This window comes from Mustela lutreola, chromosome 7, assembly GCF_030435805.1.
Source record: "Mustela lutreola isolate mMusLut2 chromosome 7, mMusLut2.pri, whole genome shotgun sequence".
Classification (NCBI taxonomy): Eukaryota; Metazoa; Chordata; class Mammalia; order Carnivora; family Mustelidae; genus Mustela; species Mustela lutreola.
In genome coordinates this window covers 87,532,222-87,552,163 of record NC_081296.1, presented here as the reverse complement: position 1 = coordinate 87,552,163, position 19,942 = coordinate 87,532,222, and the positions used below count along the sequence as shown (strand labels likewise).

The window sequence follows — 19,942 nt, the reverse complement described above, 5'->3', positions numbered from 1 at the left end:
GATATCATGCAGCCACTCTGGAAAAACAGTTCGGTAGTACATCAAAATGTTAAGCATGGAATTACCACATCACCTAGCAGTTCTACTCCCAGGTATATTATACCCAAGAAAGCAAAGTATGGGGGCGCCTGAGTGGCTCAGTGGGTTAAGCCTCTGCCTTCAGCTCAGGTCATGATCCCAGGGTCCTGGGATCAAGGGTCCTGGGATCGAGGGTCCTGGGATCGAGCCCGGCATCGGGCTCTCTGCTCAGCAGGGAGCCTGCTTCCCCCTCCCTCTCTGCCTGCCTCTCTGCCTACTTGTGATCTCTCTCTGTCAAATAAATCTTTAAAAAAAAAAAAAAGATTTCAAGAAAGAAAGAAAAAAATATGATGCCACACAAGAATGTTTATACAAACGTTCCAAGCTGCCTTATTCATAATAGCCAAAAGGTATCACTAACCCAAATGTCCATCAACTAATGAAAAGGTAAACAACATGTGGTATAACCACTTAGCAGAATATAATTTGGCAATAAAATTATTGCCAAATAATTGGCTGGCCCGCCTGCCGTTCCCGCCCCAGGCCCAGCTTCTGCACCGGCACGGTAGGGTCCAATCATCCGAATCTGAGGACGCCTGCGGCTGCCCTGGCACATGGAGCTGGTCTCCCGGCCGCAGCCCGCTGACGGGGGCTCCAGGTGAGGGGCCGCGAGTGCGTCCTATCAAGCGGGAACCATCTCACGCGCTGCCGCAGAGCCGCCAGTTCAGGGAGAAGAACCGCCGCGGGCGGAAAGTTCTCGCCTTTGCAGGTGGCTCTCCTTCCGCGTGTGCCGCGGGTGGCCGCGCTGGTTCCCGGTCCCTCAGGTACGCCGCCGGGTGAGCAGGCCCGCCGCTGCCCTCCGCGTCCCCGTGACGGCGCGCGGCGCACGGCCCGGGCAGACGCCTCCCACCGCCTACCGCCCAGGTGCTGTGAATGGGTCGTGCTTCCCCACCGGAACGCTGAGAACCGCTTTGCACCCCGAGCCCCCCTGCCCTCCGTTTCTCAAAAATGGCTTTTCCCCTAGGATGGACTGAGAGGGCAGGAGCTCCGTCTGCCTTGCACCGTGTCAACGTGGGCCTCAGGGGCCGGATCTATCCCAGCCCAGGCCCTGCGGCTCGGAGGCAGCGCTGCCCCCCAACGCCCGTGGGGAGCGTGCCTCCTGCGCTCCCATCGCCTGGGCTGGTTTTAAGTGTCTTTTTAGAGTTTGAACTATTAATGGGGGAGTCATCCTGCTGTCTTTCCCTCAGAAGGGCTAAAATGTCTCCGTATTTCTTTCTAGATTTTTTTTTTTTTAAGATTTTATTTTATTTATTTGTCATAGAGAGAGAAGCGAGAGCAAGCACAGGCAGACAGAGTGGCAGGAAGAGGCAGAGGGAGAAGTAGGCTCCCTGCCAAGCAAGGAGCCCGATGTGGGACTCGATCCCAGGACGCTGGGATCATGACCTGAGCCGAAGGCAGCCGCTTAACCAACTGAGCCACCCAGGCGTCCCTTCTTTCTAGATTTAAGTAAACATCTATCTGGGTCAGTTTCGCCTTCTTCCTGCCTCCTGATCATGGCCGGTTCAGACCCCTTTTTCTAACAGATATTTTAAAGAGTCCCTTATTGTTCAGAAATGAAATTTGGAGATGATATAGCTACCCCCACCCCCATTCTTGTCCATCTAGAACCTCAGAAAGTGGCTCCTGACTGGCTCAGTTGGTAGATCCTATGACTTTTGATCTCAGGGTCATGAGTTCCAGCCCCACACTGGGTGTAAAGATTACTTAAAAAAATAAAAATCTTAAGGGAGCGGGGAGAATGGGGCTTTATTTGGGACTAGGGTCTTTGCAGATGTAATTAGTTAAGGATTTCAAGACAAGGTCAGCTTGGATTTAGGGTGGGCCTGCAATCCAATGACAGGTGTCCTCGAAGAAGAGGAGAGACACAATAGAGGCCATGGGTGGACAGGCAGAGGCTGTAGGGATACGGCCGCAGGCCTGGGAACACAGGCCCCTAAGAACTCCTGGAGCCTTCGGAGGAAGTGTGACCCAGCATCACCTTGAGCCTCTAGAACTGAGAGAGGATAAACTTCTGTCACTGTAAGCCCCTGGTTTGTGGTCATCTGTTACAGTGGCCATAGGACATTGACACAGCCAGGAAATAAACTCAAGGCACTGCTCTAAATGCATGCTCACCAGCTGCTCCCATGGGCCTCTGTATGTGGATGTTATAGGCAAGCTTGTTTTACACAGCAGCCATTGGACTCAGAGATGCTGGGTGACCTGCCCAGGGCATACAGCCAGGAAGAGGGACTCTGGGTTCCCACCTGGGGTCTGTCTGACCCCTGTTCTGCCTGCAGGTTTCACCAGTGGTACAGGAGTAGGTGATGAGGGCCATTCCTGCTCTCTGAGTCTCAGCTGCTTCTCTACTTGTAGGGTGCCTGCAGGCACCTTCCACTGGCTGGCTCTGATCCCCTCTTCTCTTTCCACTCTGGCTTCTGCAGAACTGGGGCTGGTGTTCTCTCTGTGCTGATGAGGTCACTGCTCTGGGCACTTAGTAACCAAGACACAGACCTGAGTGGGGAGGCCAGACCTCCCGGTCTGGGATGGCATGGACCTGTATGGAGTGGGGTCCTCGGGGCCCCAGGCACACTAAGAAGGCTCTGCGGGGGGGCTCTGGCACCTGTCCAGACCAGGCTCAGGCTGGCATGTCCTTCTGGTGTTTGTGTGACATGGCGGAACTGACCCTAACCTGGGGACTGCATCTGACCAGATCTGAGGGTTTGCAGGTTTCCTGAGTTCTGCTCTGGGCAGCTCTCTGCTTCCAGGATCCTGCTCCTAACCCCTCCCATACCTGTGTCATTCTGAAGGAAAACAGTGCTAATCTCTGAAATAAGTGTCGGGATCTCTGGTGGAGTTTGGTTTTGTCCAGAACAGTGTTTTCCCCAGAACCCTACTCACATTTTACCCATTGTATTTGGGTGTCCAGCGCATACCTGCTCTGTCCCCTGGTTGCCCTCCTTGCCCAGGAGAAGGGTGGCAGGCTCTCCCCTCACCTGCAGCAGCTTTCCCAAGCACACACACACAAAAAAGCCAGGGTCCTGCTTTCACTCCTTTCTGGCTGCCTTCTCCACTCCCCCCAACCTCAACTGTTTTTATTATGAAAGCTGTCAAACATTCAACATTTCAAACAAAAGTTTCTCCCCCTCCCCGTTCCCCTCTTCTCTCCCCTCTCCTCTTTCTCCTGCCCTCCTCCCCACCCTTGTCCTTACCTTTTCCCGCTCCCTTCCTCCTCTCCTTCCCTCTCCTCTCCCTCCTCCTTCCTGGCCTAATAACCAATTCAAAGAAAGCTGCAGACATCATGGAAAAAAAAAAAAGGAAAGAAGTACTGACACATGCTATAACATGGATGAATCTTGAAAATATCATGCTAAGTAAAAAAAATAAAGTCATAAAAGACCACATATTGGGGCGCCTGGGTGGCTCAGTGGGTTAAGCCGCTGCCTTCGGCTCAGGTCATGATCTCAGGGTCCTGGGATCGAGTCCCGCATCGAGTCCCGCATCGGGCTCTCTGCTCAGCAGGGAGCCTGCTTCCTCCTCTCTCTCTCTGCCTGCCTCTCTGCCTACTTGTGATCTCTCTGTGTCAAATAAATAAATAAAATCTTAAAAAAAAAAAAAAAGACCACATATTGTACAAGTCTATATAAATAAAAAATCTAGAACAGGCAAGCCTATAGAACAAAAAGCAAATTGGTGATTACCCAGAGCCTGGAGCAAGGGAGCCAGATCATTGGGAAGGAAATGCTAATAGCAACGGTGTTTGTTTGGGGTTGTAAAATATTCTGCTGTTGTTGTTTTACATTGTTAGGGTGCTTTTGTTTTTATAAGTTTTCTTTAAAAATACTTGTATACTAATGTTACATGATGAGTGACTAACTTTATAAAGAGAACCGTGGTAAGAATAAAATTATTAATGGTGGAATAAGCATCTTCTCTAATATATTGAGTCAAGGTACTTAAGGATACAGTAAATTCGTGGTGGTTATGAAATATTCTAAAATTGACTTTGCTGATGGCTGCACAAGTGTGTAAATATTACAACCTGTGTATGTTAGATGGGTGAGTTTGGGGGTATGTAAATTCAATTTCAGTATAGCTGGGGGTTTTTGTTTTGTTTTGTTTTTTAGAAAGGGGGCTGTTGGGAGGCCCCTCGGTTAGGCGTTCTACTCTTGATTTTGGCTTGGGTCACGATTTCAGGGACACAAGATTGAGCCCCGTGCCAGGCTCCACTCTCAGGGGAGTCTGCTTGAGATTCTCTCCCTCCCCCTCAGCCCCTCTCCCCACTCTTGCATCCACACCCTCTCTCTGTCTCAGATAAATAAATAAAATCTTTAAGAAGGGGGCTGTAGGAAAGGAACTTATGTATACCTTAAGGGGAGGTGGTTTTGGTCATCAAAGCAAACGTGTGGTTGGAAATAATTCCTAAACAAAAGGTCCCTAGTGTCTTAGGAAGGGAGACAGAAAAAAAGAAAGATGAAAAGTAAGTTAAATACAAAGTCTCTTGATTAAAAGAAAGACATAAGAGATTCTTAGGCTTGTAGAACTGGTTCTTTATAAAGATCTAAGGCACACAGTGCTTTGTAACACTTTGGATGAACTAGAAGGAAAGGTAAAGAAAAGGTGGCATCATCTGAGATTTAACATTTACACATTAAAGCTCTGTATGAACACAGGTTCTTGATATAGACCCATTTCTGGGAAAATGGGTGGAGGACAAAAGCCATTTTTTAGTCATTAGACTTACCACTCGGCTGAAGTACTCATCTAACACTTCCACAAAATTATGGATGAATTCATAAATGGCCATCTCGTTCTGAAATAAAAAAAGAAGGGCACAATTAGTTTTAGTATGGCTCATATGTAATTAGACTCTGACAAATATTCAGAATAGTTCTAGGACTCACTTGTTTGAAAGAAGCTTACCAACAGAGAGAGAATCGAAAATCTTAACCTCTAGGATTTTAAGTCCCCAGTGAACGTAACTGGACTGAAACCAGATCGGGTCTCGTGTTTAGGGTTTTGAGCTCTGCTCCCTGACTTTATCATCAACTGGCTGAAACAATGTTTTTGGTTCTTCATGCCACCATTTTTCCATTTGGGAAGCCGGGGAACTACCTCCAGGTTTGGTTCATGGATAAAAAAACAATCAACTGAAATTCTGAGGTATCTTAAATCTTAAATGCCTTTTCATGGATTCAATAGCCATAGGTTCTATTGATCTGGAACTGATGTTTCTGGAAAGGTGAACTAAATCTGAGGAAATTCATTATCAACACAATCATATTTATAGTTTGCTCTGGCTTTTGATCTGTCAGCCAATATTTAATGCCACATCTGACTGGCCTCTACCCCTGTCTCAGTTGTCCCACTGAGCCACACAGAACAAGAGCAAGAACCTGGTATTGCCTAGGGTCGGGGAAAGCATTCTATGGTTTTGTGTTTACCCAAGCTGCTCATCTAATTCAAGAAAAATCCCAGATATTTTTCTTCCACACAGCTTTTCCTGGCCTTGATATAAACCAAGATCCTTTTACGAGACAAGATAATTCTTAGATAGGCAAGTAGGGAAGAAAATGTCAATTTAAGGAGGAATAAAAGTCAGACTGTCAGGGTGTCTGGGTGGCTCAGTTGGTTAAGTGTCTGCCTTTGACTTGGGTCATGATCCCAGGGTCCTGGGATGGAGTCCCCAGTCAGGCTTCTTCCTTGGTGGGGAGCCTTCTTCTTCCTCTCTCTCTGTTGCTCCCCCTGCTTGTGCTCTCTCTCTCTGTCAGATAAATAGAATTTTTTTTTTTTTTTAAGATTTTATTTATTTATTTGACAAAGAGAGAAATCACACATAGGCAGAGCAGCAGGCAGAGAGAAAGGAGGAAGCAGGTTCCCCGCCAAGCAGAGAGCTTGAAGCGGGGCTCAATCCCAGGACCCTGGGATCATGACCTGAGCCAAAGGCAGAGGCTTAACCCACTGAGCCACCCAGGCACCCCTAAATAGAATCTTTAAAAAAAATTTTTTTTTTAATCAGACTGTCATTCCTAATTTTCTTGCATTTTCCATAGGCTCTTCTGTTATCTTACCTCAGTGTCGTTAACTCCAACCACAATGAATAGAGCTGCATACTGTCGATATATCAGCTTAAAATCCTTAAATTCAATGAAAGAGCACTAGAAATAAAACATAATTAGATATTAATTCCTACGGTTGGCACAGATTTCTTCAAAATGGCTTGCATAATTTCTAGGTTCTGATTTTAGTACTCGTTAACACTGTCCTAGAAATATACAATATTAAAATGTTACATTACACACTTTTGGTTGGTTGCCTGTTGGTTGTCTCCTCACAATATTCGTGGGACTACTTGGAAGCATCTCTAGTGGGAGGCAGAGAAGAGTCTAGGAAAAAAGGCTTGGAGCATCCCCATGGGTTCCCACCTGTATTCCTTCTCATTCCTTTGCTTTACTCTGTGTGGAAATCAGCCGGCAAAGGTACTGAATAATTTTAAATTGCCTCCAACATGAAAAGATGCCAACATGACAAAGAAGATTTTCTTCTTTTCATCTCCCCTAGGCTCTTCGGGAAGCAATTAGAGATTTAGTTTTGTACTATTTAATAGCGAATGAATAGCCAAATATATACAGCATACACACATGGAAAAAGAATCCTGATTTCTTTTTCCTAGACCCATGAAAAGAATCCATGTAGACTCTTTTATAAATTATTTAAAGTTTTGGCTTTTGTGGGGCAGATGCTAGACAAAATCTCCCATCATAAACATTGCTTCTTATGAATTAATAACAAGTTTACCACCATGGGCTGGTGGTTAGAATAACTCCCTTCCCATTCATCTTTCCTACAGCAATTGTACAATGCATATTGGGAAGGCACTGGGTAGACAGGAATTGGATAGCAGCCTAAGGCACAGTGCTGCCCTTCCTTTGGACTTCTAGGTGTGCTTGACCAAATGTGACTGCACATGAACTCTATGGCTATCTATACTGGGATAACTCCTGGGCACCCAGATGCACCTGGAGATGAAGCTGTAAGTTAAGATTTTATTTATTTATTTGATAGAGAAATCACAAGTAGGCAGAGGGGGAGGGAGAGGCAGGCTCTCTGCTGAGCAGGGAGCTCGATGCGGGGCTCGATCCCAGGACCCTGAGATCATGACCTGAGCTGAAGGCAGAGGCTTAACCCATTGATCCACCCAGGCACCCCTGAAACTGGAAGTTTTAATTATGAAATTTCTTCCATGGTTAAGGCACTTGACCATCTATAAAATGGAGGGATTTGAGGCTCTTATTTAAAATTAGGATAAAGGTAAGAAATGCAGGATGACTCTGCAGCTTTTGGCTCACTGTACAGCCAGTGTGATCTCTGCTCAGTTAGATCTTTCAAGGAAACACAACCCATTTTTTTTTTAAGATTTTATTTATTTAACACAGATAGAGAGCACACAAGCATGCAAAGCAGCAGAGGGAGAAGCACGATATGGGGCTTGATCCCAGGACCCTGGGATCATGACCTGAGCTGAACGCAGAGATTTAACCGACTGAGCCACCCAGGTGCATGAAACACAAACTATCTGAAAGAACTGAAGAACATTTTTCAAAGCCTCTCAGGAGTCTGGAAAAAAAAAGTTAACAACGCACGTTTGTGGATAAAATAAAAACTAAGCGGAGATTGTTCAGTACCTAATTATCCCAAAGCCCACTGGGTTCCTTTTAAAATCTAGAATAATTCAGGGGGCGCCTGGGGGGCTCACTCAGTTAAGTGTTTGCCTTTGGCTCAGGTCATGATCCCAGGGTCCTGGGATTGCGCACACATGGGGCTCCCTGGTCAGGGGGAGTCTGCCCCTCCCTCTCCCTCTGCTCCTCCATCTTAGCTCATTCTTTCTCTCTCTCTCTCTCTCTTGCTCTCTCACCCTCTCCTTCTCTCGCTTTTTCTCTCTCTCAATAAATAAAATCTTTAAAAAAAAGAATTTGGAATACTTCAAAAATATCTCACAATATATTCGTTCCAAAGCATATATTTCAAAAGGTAACGTATCCATGAAGATGGTGTTTGAAACTGTGCAGTGCCTGCATTCTGCAGAAAGATTCAATGGGAATGCTTCTTGAGTTTATCTTTATTTAAAGTATGTGTCTATTAGCATAGCCCTTTAATAGTTCCCCTTTCCCTTTGACAACCGCATGAAGCAATATGTGCCACAGCCGGCCCAAACAGTAATTCAAAGAGGACTCTGAGATGTTGAGACTGGAAAATCAATTTAGGAGCCAAGGGAAACACAGTTCCAACATGTAACTTCTGAGCACTGATGTACCTTAATATTTTAAGACCTAGCAGTGGTTCCCGCAGGCGGCCTTTCTACATATGCTATGAAATGGAGAACTGGCAAAATTAATGGGTGATTTAAACAAGCTTTCTGATTTCGCTGCAGTTTATTCAGTGATTTCCAATAGATTCAAAGTTCAGGACCCGGATTAAGTACGTCTCCAGTTAAACCTCTTTGTAAAAATAGAATCAGTTCCTAAACTTCCTATTTGTTATTATTTTAATAATTTTGTTTAACTTCCATTTTGACAGAATGGGTAGATTTGTTATGTCATATGAATTTTTAACTTCCACTTACCCCATCTATATCATAAAATAAAGCCAAGTTCAAATAAAAAAAATTTTTTTTTTAACCACTAGTTGTTGGATTATGTGGGTGTTAAGTTTACAAGACGATAAGCAGAAAAAACTATGGTCTACATGAGAATCATGCCACTATTCCTGGCACAAAATGTATCTCAAGTGCTTACCTCTATAGAACCAATCATCTGACCTTCATCTCTTGGCTTAAAGAGAGCTACCTGCTGGGAATAACCAAGGGCTAAATTCATATGGAAAAAAAAGAAGGTATGTCTATTAGCTGAAATAAATTTCAGACAAATACCCGGACTTGAATAAGAACTCAAGGCTTTTCCTGGTTTTCCTTGTTTGTATTTTCCTTAAGGGGATGTAAAAGAGAGCTATGCTTCAGTCTTCATTCACTTCATTTGTTATTTTCCCTAATAGCTGTTAGAAGAATGTAGTTCAAAGAAAATGATGGCCCTTGAGACTCGGTAATAACAGATCTGCCCTTGCCAAGTTGAATGCGGAGATAAAAGAGAGAAGCAGAAACTTACTTGATCATTAGATCGGGAGAGACAGCTCTTTATGACTTCCGTTTCCAGAAGTGTACGCTTATTGATCTCCACATGTTCATAGTATTTAGAAAGTCGGGTCTGTCCTTGTTTATTCACCATGAGAAAAAATTTTATCATTTTTTTCCCCCCTGGGCGGTATTTTTCCAGATAGTTCAAAAGTTATGTCAAGGGGTGGCTGTAATTAGAACCTGAAGGATGAAGGAACAACAGAAAGTTAAGATCAATAATATTAGATGTATTCTGTAGATGAACCAGGAGTAAATAAAATGTGATCTGATAATACTGGTCTTCGCTCCTATAAATTATATAAGGTTTTAATAAATAAGTAAACATGGGGCGCCTGGGTGGCTTAGTTGCTTAAGCTCTGCCTTCGGCTCAGGTCATGATCCTAGGGTCCTGGGATCGAGCCCCACATTGGTCTCTCTGCTCTGTGGAGAGCCTGCTTCCTCCTCTCTCTCTGCCTACTTGTGATCTCTCTCTGTCAAATAAACAAATACAATGTTTAAAAAAAAAAAAAAAGCTAAACAGAAATCTTCATTAGTTATACTCCAAAACTTTTTTTTTTTTTTTTTTTTTTTTAAAGTAGGCTCCATGCCCAGTGCAGAGCCTACTGTGGGGTTTGAATTCACAACCCTGAGATCAAGATCTGGGCCACCTAGGTGCCCCTCTTTCAAAACATTTTTGAATTTCCCCAATACTTCTGCTACTTGTATTTGTTCAATAGATTCATCATTTTTGTTGGGCACCAACTATGTGTCAGGTACCAAGAGAATACAAAGATAAAGAAGTGGTGATTTTTTCCCAATGTTTAGAACATTTTATTAAGGCAAAAGTTGTTGGAATTAAGTGAAATACAAAACATAGTAAATATTTACAAAAACATTGATAACACTGCTCAAGTCACACACATATAAAATGCAGAAAGGTCTTGAAGAGTTTATAAGGTGAACTTTATTTTATGGACAGGAGAGACAAGCTCTACAGTGAAGTTTTCTTTCTTCAGTGTTGGGAGCAGTAGTAGTAATCTCCACTATTTGCTAAAGCCCCCCACCACGGCCCTCTAACACGTCCTATGGAAGGTCCTCTACCAAGCAATCTTCCTATATTCCTTAATTCCCACAATTCTCTGAGGCAGCTACTTGTGTTATCCCCACTCTAAGGCCAATCAAATTGAAGTTCAGGGATGGAAGGATCCCCAAAGTCTCTAGATTACTTGTGTCGGAAATAAGAGGCAGCTTAGAAGCCAGGCACATGCCTGGCACCCCCTCATTTGTCCTCATCACTCCCAAGGGTCCATGCTTGCAATTTAATTTCTAACTTATCTATAATGAAACTCATGTTGGGTCTTCCTACACTTGCTATAGATTTCGAAATGATCAGGGCAAGAGAGCACAATACTGACCAATGGCCAGTGCTTCTTTGACCAGGAGCATTGGAGCTGTCTCCCTGACTCCCTTGACAGTATCATATTCACATTTTGTAGTAGCTGTGAAAATTAAGTGCAAAACACCAAGGTTAATAATAATAGTTCTTTTTAAAAAAAATATATTATTTATTTATTTATTTGTCAGAGAGAGAGAGAGAGAGAGAGACAGAGACAGAGACAGAGAGAGAGAGTGCACAAGCAGGCGGAGTGGCAGGTAGAGGCAGAGAGAGAAGCAGGCTCCCCGCTGAGCAAGGAGCTCCATAGGGACTTGATCCCAGGACCCTGGGATCACTACCCATGCCGAAGGCAGCGGCCCAACAGACTGAGCCACCCAGGCGTCCCATTAATAATAGTTCTTAAATTAACTTTTTAAAAATTTTTAAGATTTTACTATTTATTTGACAGAGAGAATAACAGTGAGAGAGGGAACATAAGAAGGGGGAGTGGGAGAGGGAGAAGCAGGCCTCCCGCTGAGCAGGGAGCGGATATGGGGCTCATCCCAGGACTCTGGGATCATGACCTGAGCCGAAGGCAGGTGCTTAACCAACTGAGACACCCAAGTGCCCCTCTTAAATGAACTTTTATTTATTTTTATAAAGATTTTATTCATTTATCTGATAGAAGAGATCACAAATAGGCAGAGAGGCAGGCAGAGAGAGAGAGAGAGAGAGAGAGAGAGGAGGAAGCAGGCTCCCTGCCAAGCAGAGAGCCCGATGCAGGGCTCGATCCCAGGACCCGATGCAGGGCTCGATCCCAGGACCCTGGGATCATGACCTGAGGCGAAGGCAGAGGCCTTAAACCACTGAGCCATCCAGGCGCCCTTTAAATGAACTTTTAAAATTTGGAATAATTTTACAGAAAAGTTGCAACAGGTTATAGGATAATTCTTGAACTACATTTTGTATTATTCTTTGCCCCGCCCCTCAAGCTCATCTCTTATTTCCTAAACCGTATCAGACAGGTGGTTATCTCACAACAATGCCAAACACAAACAGCTAGAAAGAGCCAGGCCCAGTCTGGCAAAGCCTGGGCTGCCATGTTCATTGAGGGCACAGGGCAGGATGTTCTGTAGACCAGCTCAGCGGGGGACATGGCAGCTGTGCCATGCGGGGAGGGGGGGGGGGCGGCGGGGGGGGGGAGAGGGCCTGTAGTCATTCACTCCCTCTTCCAGGAAGATAAGCTCACTACTGTAGGTGGGATTGCAACATACTCCGTTTAGTCATTTGGTATTAAGTGCTGCTTTTATTCTCACAAATTACTGCCAGTAAATTATGGCTGGAGACCAGTAAATTAAGTTACCACCCATTCTTTTATTGCCGTTCAGCAAAGTTATTTTATTTTATTTATTTTTTAAAAGATTTTATTTATTTGTCAGAGAGAGTGAGCACAGGCAGACAGAGTGGCAGGCAGAGGCAGAGGGAGAAGCAGGCTGAGCAAGGAGCCCTATGTGGGACTCGATCCCAAGACTCTGGAATCATGACCTGAGCCGAAGGCAGCCACCTAACCAACTGAGCCACCTAACCAGCAAAGTTATTTAAGAAAAATCTTCATGAAATTTAGAAATTACAATCCTATACTCTGGATTCCAACTGCCAGCTAGAAAAAAGCTACTGTCTTGGGGACCTGGGAGGCTTTAGTCAGTTGAGTGTCTAGACGACTTCTGGTTTTGGCTCACGTCATGATCTCAGGGTCCTGGGATCTAGCCCCATTAGGGGTCCCCTGCTCAGCAGGGATTCTGCTAGTCTCCTTTCCCTCTGCCCCTTCCCCTACTCTCTCTCTCTCTCTCTTTTTTAAATAAAAAGATAACATCTCAAAGGTACTCATGCCCAAACCTTTGCTTTTAAACGTCTGGCTGTGTTAAGTTTACGGTAAAATGAGACGTAAAATGATCCCACTGAGATGTTACACCAAAGGATCAAATTGGTTTCTACCTTAACAAGCACAGCATTCCTTCCCACTGACTTCAGGAACAAGGATAACAAACAAGGGCGTGTTGAATTGATACTCATTAGGATGCAAGTCTTGAAAATAGTAGCTGAAGGCATCTAAAGGCTCAAATACATCATTTTTTTTTTTTGCATGCTCATAAACAATTACACAATTTATAACTGTAGGATTACACAGTGGTAATAAAGTAGACAAGTAAAACTGTAAACTCCATTATAAAATACACAAAGCCAAAATACACAATGTGGAGACTCAGAGACAAGTACATGTTTGAGAACAGAAGATGAATACTTTAAGTACCTCTCCTGGTTACTAATCATCAGGGAGGAGAGAAATCAAATAATTATGAAACTGAGGTAGGGCAATAAGGAAAGAATATGCCTAGACAAGTGCTGGGAGTAGCCAAGAAGCAGGTATGAACTTCCTCTGTTTATAAAACTCTTTGCATTCAACAACACAGGCTGGGGAAGATGTTTTGATAGCCAGGACCTAGGGGATTCCACACCCAAGAGCCTGTGTGAATTGAGGACAGATAAGGAAGGGACATTTCACTGAGGAAAGTCTTACACGAAGAATGTCAGGATGCCTAAAGGCCAAGAGGAGGAAGTTTGGTATAGTCATAGTAGAATATGAGCAGATCAATATCCCAAGACCCTTTATGACACAAACTGAATGCCTAGAGAAAGGAGAGGAACAATTGAAATGTGTGCTGAATTGGGTACAGTTTTCATATTTCTTTTTTTTTTTTTTTAAGATTTTATTTATTTATTTGACAGAGATCACAAGTAGGCAGAGAGGCAGGCAGAGAGAGAGGAGGAAGCAGGCTCCCCGCCAAGCAGAGAGCCCGACGTGGGGCTCGATCCCAGGACCCTGGGACCATGACCTGAGCCTAAGGCAGAGGCTTTAACCCACTGAGCCACCCAGGCACCCCCAGTTTTCATATTTCTGATGGTGTATTCTGAGACTGTCATCCATAGATGACAAATAGATTGTAACTTGGGTGCCAACCATGACTAACTGTATGTGCTGCTTTGAGCACTGTGTTTGGAAGGATTCTGCAACTGTTTAGGTTCAAACGGATGCCATGAATGATGAGTATGTCAGCTGCAGGTTAGGAAGCAGGGTGTGGCAACATATGCGTCTTATATCTGTCAGCCCTGATGTGCACTCCCTTCATTTTGCAGATGGGAAAATGGATAATCTGAGATGTAGAGTGAAGTCTTGAATTCTGGTCCTCTGACTCATAATCTGATGCCATCTTGAATCTGTCACAGTATCTCTTTGCCTTGCTCAGTGTATTAGTGTCATTAGAGGTTCATTTAAGCTTACTAAGCATCAACTTCAGGTGGCTGAATTTGATTACATACTAAGCTCTCCTACAAAACCAGTGATTTTTACTTTTTTATTGTGACCCAGCATACATGTACATACGTATCTGATTCAGTTATATATGATGTTCACCAAACAATACCTATCCATTCTGTGTATATTGTACTCTAGTGATTTTTGTGACATTTTATAAAAAATGTAGGTGTGAGGTGTTTGGGTTACGTAGATAAATGTATTTTTTTTTTTTTTAAGATTTTGGTTATTTATTTGACACATGAGAGAGAGATAGCGAGAGAGGGAACACAAGCAGGGGGAGTGGGAGAGGGAGAAGCAGGCCTCCTGCTAAATGAGGAGCCCAATGCAGGGCTTGATCCCAGGACCCTGGGATCATGACCTGAGCCAAAAGCACACGCTTAACAGACTGAGCCCCAACACACAAAATACACATACTATCAACATGATGTATCACTGTTGAACCTGATCTTGGTATCTGACTGAGACAGTTTTGTTAGGTTTCTGTAATATAAAGTTATCCTTTCCACACCATACTCTTTGGTGGAGGGAAGTCATTATATGTAGCCCACATTTAAGGGTTGGGAAGTTATGTTCCATCTCTTTGAAGAAAAAGTACCTATGCTAATTATTTGGAATTCTGCTGCACAGGAGATCTGTCTACTGTACCCTATTTATTTACTCAATCACTTATTTATATCAGTAAAGACTCACAGATATTTTATTTTATACTTAGGGTTATAATACAATATGATCCACAGATTTTTAATTTCAGAAGCCACTAAAGAACTGTGGCCCAACGTTTGAAAAACACTGTATTAGAACATGAACTTGTGGGTAGGATTCATATCTTATTTCAGATCTTTGCACAGTGCCTAGTGTAAGAGATTATCCAATAAATGTTTGTTGAATGAATGAAATAATGAAAACATTTTTAAAGTGATAATTTCCCCTTAATAAGAAAATCACATCAGTATTCAAACAAAGCAGACAGATAAAGTACTCTGGTACCCCGACTCCTGCCCCAAAGCCTATCAGTCTTCCTCAAAGATATAAACCAATGTTTTTTTTTTTTTTTGTTTTTGTTTTTAAAGATTTTATTTATTTATTTGACAGAGAGAAATCACAAGTAGGCAGAGAGGCAGGCAGAGAGAGAGAGAGGAGGAAGCAGGCTCTCTGCTGAGCAGAGAGCCCGATGCGGGACTCGATCCCAGGACCCTGAGATCATGACCTGAGCCGAAGGCAGCGGCTTAACCCACTGAGCCACCCAGGCGCCCCTAAACCAATGTTTTTAAGTTTGGTGCATATTCCTCTAGACTTTCTATTAATTTACATGTAAATACGCATGCATGTATAGTAACTTTATTTCTTAAACCTAAATGTGATTGAACTCTAAGATGCCAAGTGACTAGTCTGGCGGTTATTGTGTTTTGGAAACTTTGAATGAACCAGGTACGCTCACAAAGCCCTGGCTGGAGCCTATAAAACGGCATTGAAGAGAGGCATCTTGGAACTCATCAGGAGCACTTCCTGTTGACTCAGTCTAGTTCAGGCATTCCTGGTCTTTGTCCTCTTGATCCAGGGCCTTGGCTCCCTTTCTTTCTCTGGCTTTAGTTCTTAACGAGAGGGCTTGGATTTCTGCAATCTTCCAGGACTTGACCTTTGGTATTTGCCCTCTGGCTGTAACCAGGGAAGTCTCTGGCGCTCAGCCTTTTCTCTCAGCCTTTTCTTGGTTAACTGGAAGCAACAATTACTTTACAGAGTGGTAGTGGAAGATCAAATGAGGTAAATGATGTAATTCTTGTAAAACATTTAACACACTGACTTCTTTCATTTCCTTTCTTATTGTATATTAAACTAGAAAGGAATGCTGGTAAGATTATAAGGAAACAGATAGGTGTATATGTATACATTGTGAGTGGTCCCTTAAATTGTTACAAAATTTTTTTACAGTGTAACTTGATAGAATTTAACCAAAAAAATCATGAAAATGATTCTACCGTTTACCTCAAGCATTTCTGTTTTGGTACTTTATCCTAAGGTATAAGTTTAAAATCACAGGCATGAAAATATTTTTAATAGTGAGAAATGAAACAAGCTGACATTACAATCTGAGAACCAAGTGTTAAATGAACACCAACTTGATATTTTTTAACCATTAAAATAACCATGCAAGGGGCCATGAGACTCTTAAGCATAGGAAAGAAACTGAGGGTTGCTGGAGGAGGGGTGGGGGATGAGGTAACTGGGTGATGGACATTAGGGAGGCCAAGTGATGTAATGAGCACTGGGTGTTATGTAAGACTGATGAATCACTGACCTCTACCTTTGAAACCTATGTTAATTGGATTTAAATAATTTTTTTTTTAGGGGGCGCCTGGGTGGCTCAGTGGGTTAAGCCGCTGCCTTCGGCTCAGGTCATGATCTCAGGGTCCTGGGATCGAGTCCCGCATCGGGCTCTCTGCTCAGCAGGGAGCCTGCTTCCTCCTCTCTCTCTCTGCCTGCCTCTCTGCCTACTTGTAATCTCTCTCTGTCAAATAAATAAATAAATCTTTAAAAAAAAAATAATAATTTTTTTTAAAAAGAAAAATATGCAGACTATGCAGAAAAATGGAGAAAATGTAGATATAATAAAGTCACAAAATCAGAATACCAAATTCTATACCACATGGATTATAATTATGTAGAAGCAAGATCTGTAACGATTATAGAGACTAGACAGAAACCATACAAAAATAAGACATAAGACAAACAAAAAGAGATTAGAAAGATGAACATTGAAAACATCATGCTAACTGAAAGAAGCCAGTCACAAGGACAATATATTGTATGATTCCATTTATATGAAATGTCTGGAATGGGGAAATCTACAAGGAAAGTAAATAGATTAAGGCTTGCCAGGGGATGGGGGTTTGGGATGGGAGATCTAAGAGGAATAGCGTTGTAATAATAGTTGAACAAATGTGCATATATAAAAGCCACTGAATTATATACTTTACATGGGTGAATTATATCTCAATAAAGACTGTTAAAAAAAAAAAAAAAAGACCAGACAATCTGGGAAGAGCTAGCTCCCAGTGGCCAAAGCTGAAAACAATCTGGACAACAAATAACAAAGTATCAGATTACCCAGAGTATACAATAAGTATACATTAGTACATACTGATATAAGTACATGATTGAAGAAATAAATAGGACAGAAGAATCCCATATATAGGTTTCCCCCTGCTCTCTGAAAGTAGACTGCTCCTGGGAAACCTTTACCAAGCCAAAAATGGCAGTAAAGCAAAAAAGCAATCACTATTAATTTACATGGGAAGATTTTTGAGCATTCCCAGACACAAAAAATAACCTCTCTCGGGCTTTTCTGATGCCTTAGGACCTATCTTGCTAAGGGATGTACAAAATAAATGGAGAGAAAGCACAGATGCTCGGGGACACAGTTCCAAGCTCTGGCAGCTCGATGCTATTATGCTGAGTGTAGTTCCCGGGGAAGGAGCTTGGCGGGATCTCTCTGGCTGTCCGGGTGCACATTGCCTCCGAAACTGCTCACTGCAAAACAAATGCTTAACGCTATTTTCGCTTTCCGCCTTTTCTCCTGAAAGTGAAAATTCTTTTTGAATTTCTTTCAGTCAACGAAAACGGGTACTAAGTGGGCCTCCATAAAAGCGAAAGGCTTTCCGTAGGAGATACGTCCCTATCTGTTGAGAGGCTCTCCTTCAGGAGGTGGAGCTTAAATTCTCCCACCCATTCACTGGATGGTAAGGAGGACTTAGTGACTCACTTCCAAAAGACAGCATGTGGAAATAGAAAATGGTATCCTCACAGCAGAGAAACCTGGCACACACCACCTTGCCCAACTGATGAAAGCTAGCATCATCAGTCATGTCATGTCCCCTGATACGATGTGATGAGAAAAGTACTTCATCTCTGTGGTATTCTTCCCCAAACCCACAGCCCATTCTAATCATGTGAAAATGCAGTAGAAAACAAACAAACAAAAAGCAAATGAAAGGACATTCTAAAAAAAAAAAATCCCACCTGTATTTCCCCAAATTGTCAAGATCATGAAAAACAAGAGAAGTGTGAGAAATTGTAAGAGATCAGAGGAGAGTAAGGAGATAATGGTGACTACATGCAATGTGGTATCCTGGAGGGGATCCCTGAACAGAATAAGGACATTAATAAAAAATTGGCAAGGGGTGCCTGGCTGGCTCAGAGGAGAATGTGACTCTTGATCTTGGGGCTGTGACTTTGAGTTCCACTTTGGGTGTACAGATTACTTAAAAATAAATAAATAAACTTAAAAAATTTTTTGGTGAGGGGCACATGGGTGGCTCTGTACGTTAAGCATCTGTTTTGGGCTCAAATCACAATCCCAGGGTCCCGTGATGGAGCCTCGCACTGGGCTCTCTGCTCTGTGGGGAGCCTGCTTCTCTCTCTCCTTCTGTGTATGCACTCTTTTTCTCTTGCTCTCACTCTCTCAAATAAATAAACAAAATCTTAAAAATTTTTTTTTGTGTGTGTGAAACATGAGAATAGTCTTTGAGTTTAGTCAATAATAATGCTACCCATGTTGGTTTTTTAGATCTGATAAATGTAACATGGTAATATGAAATGACAACATTAGGGGAAATGGGTGAAGATATTCAGAAATTCTCTATACTATCTTTGCAATTCTTTTATAAATCTAAAATTATTCCAGGTAAAAAGTTTAGTTTTAAAAAAGGAGAGAGGGGCGCCTGGGTGGCTCAGTGGGTTAAGCCGCCGCCTTCGGCTCAGGTCATGATCTCGGGGTCCTGGGATCGAGTCCCGCATCGGGCTCTCTGCTCGGCAGGTAGCCTGCTTCCTCCTCTCTCTCTCTGCCGCCTGCCTCTCTGCCTACTTGTGATCTCTGTCTGTCAAATAAATAAATAAAATCTTTGAAAAAAAAATAAAATAAAATAAAAAAGGAGAGAGAGGTGCCTGGCTGGCTCGGTTGGAAAAGAATGTGAGTCATGAGTTCAAGCCCCACACTGGGTATAGAAATTACTTAGATTAAAAAAACACACACAACTTTAAAATATAAAAGGAGAGAGTTGTATTTGTATTAAAGTGAAGGGGGTTTGTTTGTTGGTGTGTCTGAGTGTCTAAGCCTATGTCATATTGGTTATATTAGTTATATTTGGTTATATTGCTTAGATATCTAAGTTCTTATCAGTGTATTATAGATGTTTATGTATGAGGTTCATTTGTATTAACATTCCCAACAACTACACTTTCGGCTTTCTTATTTTTGTTTAGCTAAGAAGCATATTAATTTTAAGAGATAAGGGGCATGTGCATGTATCAATGTATATGTTCTGTAAATGGCTTCCTATGCCCTTTGGTCAGTCTCTGCTCTGACCTGGATAACCTCTAGTAGTTCCCAGTAATCCTTCCACTACACATCACCACTTGGGAATATTCCCTCTTTTCCCTAGTTCAGGGTTCAGAAAAGCTTTTTCTATAAAAGCCAGGTATATTTTAGGCTCTGAGGGCCATATGGTCTCTTTCTCAACCAGTCACTCTGCCCCTGCAGAATGAAAGCAGCCCATACAATATAAATAATATGTAAAGCTGTGTTCCAAGAAAACTTTATTTATGAAAGCCTTCAGAAACTGGATTTAGTCTGCAGGCTGCAGCTTGCTCTGCTCTAGACCAGTGCTTATCAAACTTAATGAGCATATAAATCACTTGGGGGAACTTAGGAAAATATAGAATCTGATTCAGTAGGTCTGGAGCAGGAACCATACATGGCGTGGTAGAGTATGGAACGACTCATTAAAATACACACCTTACAAGGTCATGAAGTTCACCCTTCTCAATATCAAATCAGACTAAATAACATGAGCTGAGTGCTTACTAGGTACATGACAGTAAGGCAACAGAGTACACAGAAACACAACTATTATGGGTAATTTCTTTCATTTGGACATGGATCTTAATCCGTAGAATGCTGGGGGTGAGA

At 42.8% G+C, this 19,942-nt stretch overlaps 1 protein-coding gene across 5 annotated transcripts in view; it reads right to left on the bottom strand.

Moving 5' to 3' along the window:
- The window catches only part of AP4S1 (adaptor related protein complex 4 subunit sigma 1), an 83,199-nt gene that overhangs the window by 45,475 nt on the left and 17,782 nt on the right, over positions 1-19,942 (bottom strand). For 4 of the 5 annotated variants that reach the window (XR_009355604.1, XM_059181864.1, XM_059181866.1 and 1 more), the window contains 3 exons: positions 9,219-9,427; positions 6,129-6,215; positions 4,802-4,870 (listed from right to left, as the gene is read on the bottom strand). Coding sequence is in view for 4 of the 5 variants with exons in the window: in XM_059181864.1 (XP_059037847.1) it covers positions 4,802-4,870; positions 6,129-6,215; positions 9,219-9,356 (294 nt within the window). In the remaining variant the exon portion in view is untranslated. Of the gene's footprint in view, positions 1-4,801; positions 4,871-6,128; positions 6,216-9,218; positions 9,428-10,641; positions 10,726-19,942 lie in introns of all 5 variants that reach the window. The other variant, XM_059181865.1, reaches the window with a different exon arrangement.